The following is an 8,296-nucleotide window of genomic DNA, read 5'->3' as shown; positions in this document are numbered from 1 at the left end:
CCCCCCCCCCCCCCTCCTTTAATATCCATCACACACAGATAGTTTACAGTTTCTTTATCGTGTCTTCAGTTCGGGTTGTAGTTGAGTTGACTTATTTTAAAATTTTAAAAGCTGAAGTGAAATCTGGTATATTTTTACATTTATTATGAACTCTAAACCAACTGAACACAGTAGAATGATGGTGAGCACCTGCAGGGAGTCGAACCTGTACCCAGCAGTGTGTTAGTGCCTTGCTCAGCGGCCTCTGACTGTCCCCTCTGTCTCCTCCTCAGTATGTAACTTCATGTGTCACGAGAAATGCCTGAAGACGCTGCGTTCAGTGTGTTCCTGCATGACTCCATCTGTGGTGCGGGTGAGTAACGAACTACCTTACAGACAACCTTAACACACCAACATGATGTTTATTGATCGGCACAGCCCCGATCACTGAGCCTGACTGACTGCTGCACCGATCAATAAAGCAGCAATAAACACCGACAGCAGCAACAGAGCGGGCTGGTGTTCACCTGCTCTCATCAGAGATTAAAGTATGAATGTTTTCTTATCATATCTGATGCTTCTGGATGAATGATGTCTGCTGCAGATGTGTAAGCTCATTTTATAATGAATTTAAAGTAAAATACCTCATTTATACTGAAAGGTTCCATATGTATAATCAGTGTGTATAATCAGGTTGTAGCAGAGAGTAAGGTTATACGTAGCGACTTCCTCTGCTGCCTATGAAATAGCTACCTTAGGTTGCTAAAGGCAAATTCTATAGATATTTCTCCCCAAACTCCTCCTCCCAAGAAGCTTTAAGAGGTCACATGAGGGTGTTCCCGTGTTTTGGATCACATACAGTCTAGAGATTGATCCTCTTAAATATGGATCCATATCGAGCCCAAAGGTTGGAGGTGAAGTCTCAGATTTGGAGATACCTGAAGAAATGAGACTGAGGGACACTGTACGCTCTCAATGCTCAAAGGGGGCTGTCTTTATTTCAGGCGTGGTGGGTCGCCTCCACAATACCTGGGTCACCTGAGTTTCTGTAAAATAAAATTATATTTTTGGGGATATAAATTAAACAAAATGTATGTATGAGTGTTAAATAAAGAATTCTTCCTCAATCAAATATTATCTGATAAAAAAACAAGATGACATTTAAAAATATATAATAAATTTGGGTTCACTTGTTGTTTTTTATTTGGGGTCGTGAGTTCGTCCATCAGCAGGACTTCTTAAACCAGCTGCAGGCCCCGTGAGTTCAGAGGCCCCTGGGCTCGGGCCCCGTCGCCTGGCGCTTGATGTTAACATGTCACGCTCTTACATAACGTGTCATGTTGTTTTAGTGATGGCTCGTGTTGCTGTCACATTCGGGGCCGGCTCGTAACCTTTAAAGCAACATTGAACCATCGAGATTCAGTCAGAAAGAATCAACTGTCTCCATCCTGTGAGCGTTGTTCTTTCTGTGGAAAACATCAAATACGTTCATTCATTTAAATGGTTCAGTGAACAAGAACAAGACAGTCACAATGTGAGAGCAAGTCAGCAGTGGAAGACGTACTCAGAATAGTCAGAAGTGTATAAATGTGTGAATGTGTGAATTTGAGAGGAGAAGAAGACTAGAAAGGTGTTAAAGTACAGCCCTTTTACTATTTATCATTCATTCTGTCCTGAGACAACTCTTGTTAGGATTTAAATAAAATCGAATTGAATTAAACTCTAAAATTTAAAACTCTGACTTTAACCTCTTTAACTTTAATCTCAGAACACAAATACAATTTTCATGTGGCCCTAATCCCCCCCCAAATGGGCGGGGCTTAACCAGGGTGTGGGTGTGGCTAACTGGAGGTCGTTCATCATGTGGCCCTAATCCTCTTCCTTAGATCTTTCACTTAAACACACTACAAGGAATTTAAAATATATTTTTAGACTCAACAGGTGAGTTACTAGGACGCCTCGTATAGTTATTCTTAATTTCGGCAACTGGGTCGATTCCCTTTGAAATCAAAGAAACAATTCAATTGAATTAAATTTTATTATACAGGCCTCAATTCATAACAGAAGTTTACTCAGGACACTTTTCAAATAACGTCTAGACTGAACTCCTTTTAACAAGGTGGTAGAAACACTGTTGTCCACAGAGGGCGCTAAAATCAACACAGAATGAAAGTTTCAGTGAAAGAAAGTTCATTAAGTTAATTTAGAGTATAAAAGTAGGTCCTGAAAGATGATTTATTCTTTATCTTAACACGAGATTTGTTATTATGGTCAGTTAATTAATAATTCATCATATTTAATAAGATCATCTGATGTTTTTGTTTGTAAAATCACAGCTGTAAAAGTAAAAATATCTGCCTGTGAGATGTTGAGTAAACTAGATGTGTCCGACTCGTGTTATATTTCTCTGTATTAACATTATATTTATGTATTGTATTATAAATATAATACCCCAATGAGCATTTACAGCCTGTTTTTAACGTTTCCTTCAGTTGTGTTAACCGGACGTTGTCGCTGCCCCCTGCAGGTCCCGGTGGCTCACTGCTTCGGTCCGGCGGGTCACAAGAAACGTTTCTGCTGCATCTGCAGGAAGCAGACGGAGGGAAGCACGGCGCTGCGCTGCGAAGGTCAGACCAGTTTCATTACCAGTTAAAACCAGATTAACCAGAATCTGATCTGTTTGTTATGTGTAAATATCAGTTTATGTACAACGGCACTGGGAGGGACAATTAGAGGAAATGATTTAAAACCTGAATGTGTATTTTTCTTTCCACTAGTCTGAAAGAAGCAAAAATAGCCCAAAATGTTACAATTGATGAGCCTGGTAAAAAGATGTTTGTGCCTGTGATGTCTCATTAATTGTTTGCTGTGATTTGAAGGTTTTTATTGAAAAAGTGTTATTATAAATGTGTTGCTTACCTTACTGTTTACACACAGGAGCCTTAACAATAAAAATATACATGCTTTGTGTGAACAGAGGAAATAAATTAATTTACATAAATATCAGATATTGTTACTAAAGGGTCAGTTCATCGTTTCCTCTCGTTGTTTCTGTCCGCTCAAACATGTTTTGTGATAGTTGACAGTAAACACTGGGGTCAGTTTTTATTGGGAACTGTTGACAGTGAGATATTGATGGATGACGAACAACAATAACATTCGAAAGAGGGAGAATAATAATCATAAAACAAAAAAACTGTGCTAACATTCATAAAACCTCACATCTTAAAACGCTGGTTTTATCTTACTGAAATGTTAAAAACTTGAAAGTTGTCCAGACAAACTTTTTTTGTTGTGACCTTTGACCTCATGTGAACTGCTGTCACTAATGTAATGTGTGTGTGTGTGTTTCAGTGTGTGAGCTGCACGTCCATGCTGACTGTGCTGCGTTCAGCTGTGCCGACTGTCGCCAGTCTCACCTGGATGTCTCTCTGGAGCAGGTGAGGAGACCCCCCCCCCCCCCCAACTGTGTAACAATAATTCTGCTTTTTCACTAATTAATGAAACTTCTGTACCGTTGTTTTATAGTCATTGAACCTTCTGCAGAGAAGACGGTGACAGTTGAATTTGTTGTGCTATATTTGTAAAGGATCCCTCTGACCTCTGACCTCTCGATATTTGCAGGACGGTCAGGGTCAGAGGTCGAGGGATCTTTACAATATGCACAAATTAACTGTTTACCGTTTCTTGAGAGTTTAATGACTATAAAACAAGGTAAGAAGTTTCTTAATTAGTGAAAAGGCGATTATTGTTACACAGTTGGGGGGGGGGGGGGGTCTTCTCACTGCTCAGGAGGAAATCCAGGTGAGACTGGCGACATCAGGACGTTGAACGCGCAAGTGCAATGGACGTGCAGTCACCAACTGACACCAACCACACACACACACACAACACACAAACCATTCATGTAGTGAGCAGTTAAATGAGGTCAAGGTAACAAAAAAAGTTTGTTGGCAACTTTCAAGTTTCTTAACATTTCAGTAGATAAAAACGCGTTTTAAGGATGTGACGGTTTAATTGAATGTTAGCAGTTTTTTTGTTTTATTTATTATTTCTCCCTCTTTCGAAGTTATGTTGTTGTCATCATCAATTCTCAGCTTGCTCACAGTTCCCAATAAAAACTGACCCAGTGTTTACTGTCAACTTCACCCAAAACATGTTTGAGGGACAGAAACAACGGAGAGGAAACGATGAACTGACCCTTAGTACAATATCTGGATATTTATGTAATTAATTTATTCTGTTCACACAAAGAATTGTTATTTTTATTGTTAGGCTCCTGTGTTGTAAACAGTAAGGTGAACACACTTATAATACATTTTTCAATAAAACCTTCAATCACAGCCAAACAATTAATGAGACATACAGGCACAACATCTTTTTACAGGCTCATCAATTGGTAACATTTTTGGCTATTTTTGTTCTTTCAGATAGTGAAAGAAAAATACCATTCAGGTTTTAAATTTTCTCTAATTGTCCACTCCATGCCGTTGTACAATAAACTGATTTTACACATAACAAAAGTCAGATTCTGGTTATCTGGTTTTAACTGTAATGAAAACGGTTGACTTCGCAGGCAGCCCGTGTTACTCCGTGTTCGCAGACTGCAGGCGAAGTTTCTTGTGATCCGCCGGCGAAGCGTGAGCCACCGGACCTGCAGGAGGCAGGCAACTTCCGGTTAAGCACAACTGAAGGTAAAGTTAAAACAGGTGTTAAGATGCTCATTGGGTATTATATTTTAATACAATACATAAATATTAATGTTAATACAGAGAAATATAACAAGAGTCGACACAAGTAGTTATCAAATCTCACAGCAGATATTTTTTCTTTTACAGCTGCTGATTTTTAAAAAAAAACATCGATGTCTTTTAAATATGAATGAATTATTAATTAACTAGACCTAATAACGATATCGTGTATTAAGTTAAGAATAAATCTTTTTCAGGACTTTTTATATCTAATTACTTATGAACTTCTTTCACTGAAACTTTATCTGTGTTGTTTTATGCGCCCTTGTGGACAACAGTGTTTATACCTACTTGTAAAGGGTTATGTCTAGACGTTATTTGAAAAGTGTCCTGAGTAAACTTCTGTTATGAATTGAGGCCTGTATAATAAATTTAATTCAATTGAATTGTTTCTTTTGATTTCAAAGGGAATCGACCAGTTTGCGAATTAAGAAGTAACTATACGAGGCGTCCTGTAACTACGCTGTTTGAAGTCTAAAATATATTTTTAATTCTTGTAGGTGTGTTTAAGTGAAAGATTCTAAGGAAGAGGATTAGGGCCCATGGATGAAGACCTCCAGTTAGCCAACACACCTGGTTAAGCCCGGCATTTGGGGGGACTTAGGGCCACATGAATTGTATTTGTGTTCTGGAGTTTAAAAAGTTAAAGAGGTTAAATAAGTTTAAATTTTAGAGTCTTAATTCATTCGTTTTTTTAAATCCTTAACAAGGTTGTCTCAGGCAGAATGATGATAAATAGTAAAAAGGGCTGTACTTTAATTTCTTAGTCTTCTTCTCCTTAAAATTCAAATTTAACACATTTTATACAATTCTGACTATTCTGAGTAACGTTTTTTTCACGCTACTTGCTTCTCACATTGTGACTGTCTGTTCTTGTTCTGACATTTAAATGACATGAAGTATTTGATGTTTTCCACAGAAGACAACGCTACAGGATGAGACAGTTGATTCTTTCTGATGGAATCTCGATGGTTCAATTGTTGCTTTTAAAGGTTACGGCCGCCCCGAATGTGACAGCAAAGCCATCCTGAACAAAACATGACAGTTATGTAAGATGCGTGACATGTTAAATCAGCGCCGCGACGGGGGCCGAGCAGGGGCCTCTGAACTAACGGGCTGCGTGGTTTAAGAGTCTGCTTGATGGACGAACTTGACCCCCCAATAAAAAAAACAAGTGAACCAAATTTTATATTTTTAATGTATCTTGTTTTTTTTATCAGATAATATTTGATTGAGGAGAATTCTTTATTTAACTATAATACATTTTGTTTAATTTATATCCCAAAATATAATTTTATTTTTACGACTCAGGTTGCCCAGGTATTGGGAGGCGACCACGCCTGAAATAAAGACAGCCCCCCTTTGAGCATTGAAGTCAGTGTCCCTCAGTTCATTTCTTCAGGTATCTCAATTCTGAGATTACCTTCAACCTTGGGCTTCGATATGATCCATATTTAAGAGATAATCTCTAGATGTATGTGGATCAAACACGGGAACACCATCTGTGCCTCTAAGCTTTTTGGGAGGGAGGAGTTTGGGGAGAATATATTATAGAATTTGCCTTTTAGAACCTAAGGTAGTATTCATAGGGGCCAGGAGGAAGTCGCTACGTATAACCTTACTCTCTGCTACAACCTGATTATACACATGATTAATAATATGGAACTTTCAGTATTAAATGAGGTTATTTTACTTTTAAATTCATATATAACAATGAGCTAAATTGCAGGCTGACTCATTATCGAAGTCATATGATAAGAAACTTCATAATTTTCTCTGATGAGGAGCAGGTGACACCAGCGCTCTGTTTGCTGTGGTGATTTATGTGCTTTATTGATCGGTGCAGCAGTCGTCAGGTCAGTGATCGGGCTGTGCGTCAATACATCATGTTGGTGTGTTAAGGTTGTCTGTAAGGTAGTTCGTTACTCACCCGTCACCACAGATGAGTCATGCAGGAACAACTGAACGAGCGTCTTCGGATTCTCGTGACCATGAAGTTACATACTGGAGGAGAGACAGAGGGACAGCAGAGCCTTGAGCAAGGCATAACATTGCTGGGTCGGTTGACTCCGTGCAGGTGCTGCATATTCTACTGGTTTCATTTGGTTTAGAAGTTCATACATTAAATGTAAAAAATATACCAGATTTCACTTGCTTTTAAAATTTTAAAATAATAATCAATACAACCGAACTGAAGACATGATAAAGAAATGTAAACTATCTGGATGTGATGGATATTAAAGGAGGGGGGGGGGGGGGGGTACGATGAACTGAGGAGATATCATCTGCTCTTACCATTAGAAGACTTTGTTGTACAATTTAAATCCCTACAAGGATTTTTAACTCAGTGAAACTTTTGCTGCTGTCTCGAGCCGTTGGAAGAGAATTAATGTTGTTATAGATTAAGCAGGTACTTTTAGCTCTGATGGGATTTACGTGTACTTGTCAATGATATAACTTGTAAATGATTATTTGTGTTATAAGGTAAAAACGATCATCTTTAGAACGTTTTAGGGAGGCTCAATTACGTCAGTTTGCATAATGAGTACTTGTTGACTTTTAATCTTTAGTACATTTGCTGTAACTTGTTATCCATACGTACTTTGAAAACAATCATGATGCTTTTGGTTTCTTGTAAATCGTTTGTGTGGGTATATAATGGCTGTTGTGCAGAGGATCAAAGTACTGTAGAGATGTGGTATTGATAGCCGAGGTGTTTCGTGAACATTCATTAAAAGGCAGGAACGTTTTCTGTCTTTCTTTTGCGGTCTATTTAAGAATGGTTTTATTGTCATCAGGAAAAAGGAGGAAACTGTGCAGAGTTCAGCTAAACGCGGGGTTCAGGGTTCTACTTGAGCCACTGTAATACAGAATTAAAAGACTATATGAAACAGAGTGAGTTTTAACTGCATTTAGATAAAAATGTTGAAATGTTTCAGTTACAAAACACGTGTCTGGCGTTCGGCCAACCTCGACCACTGACGGGGGGCTGTGGATCTTTTTTTTGCTATGTACGCGGTGACTCAGGTGGGGCTCTGACCAGTTACATAATGCTCATCAACAGTTTCGTCACCCCTCATTCGGCGAAACCGATCGTGTTGATTCCTGGTCCAGGAGTCAACGGCACGCAAATTCAGTCTGTACAGAGAATAGTCTGACTCAAAACGGCTCAGTCGATTTTCAAGAACGAAATTTAGATCAATGTTTGTATTCAACAATAGTTCAAAATGTAAGTATGTCTGACGGGCACCATACACAGAGGTACACACAAACCAACACACAACACACAAAACCAACAGAAACAAAACAAACGCAACACACACACACAGACAACACACAGAACACACACAAACACAACAACAAAAACAACAAAACAACAAACAAACACAAAGAACACACCAAACAACACACAACACACAACCAACACGACATACACCACAGCAACAACAACGACACACAAAACACAAAACAACACACACACCACAAAGCACCATAAAATCCCTAGATGCAAGTGTTTCGGAAAGCATATGTTTGACACCACAGAACAAAACAAAATCTTAATTTTT

The 8,296-nt window shown here is 38.6% G+C and overlaps 2 protein-coding genes across 2 annotated transcripts in view; one reads left to right on the top strand and one right to left on the bottom strand.

The window, feature by feature from the left end:
* LOC118333677 (diacylglycerol kinase theta-like) overlaps nt 1-8,296 on the bottom strand; it is a gene marked incomplete in the record, with an annotated part of 28,240 nt that overhangs the window by 15,063 nt on the left and 4,881 nt on the right. The window contains 1 exon segment of the mRNA XM_035669425.1: nt 6,721-6,734. Within this exon segment, the coding sequence (XP_035525318.1) occupies nt 6,721-6,734 (14 nt within the window).
* Nucleotides 201-8,296, top strand: part of LOC118333687 (diacylglycerol kinase theta-like) — an 11,291-nt gene continuing 3,195 nt past the window's right edge. Inside the window, exons 1-3 of the mRNA XM_035669435.1 lie at nt 201-352; nt 2,507-2,606; nt 3,334-3,419. Coding sequence (XP_035525328.1) covers nt 284-352; nt 2,507-2,606; nt 3,334-3,419 — 255 coding nt within the window. The 5' untranslated portion in view covers nt 201-283. The remainder of the gene's footprint in view (nt 353-2,506; nt 2,607-3,333; nt 3,420-8,296) is intronic.

This window comes from Morone saxatilis, unplaced genomic scaffold (genome assembly GCF_004916995.1).
Source record: "Morone saxatilis isolate NCDOM2014 unplaced genomic scaffold, NCSU_SB_2.0 Contig22, whole genome shotgun sequence".
Classification (NCBI taxonomy): domain Eukaryota; kingdom Metazoa; phylum Chordata; class Actinopteri; family Moronidae; genus Morone; species Morone saxatilis.
The sequence above is the reverse complement of the archived record's forward strand: the minus strand, read 5'-3'. Positions and strand labels throughout refer to the sequence as shown.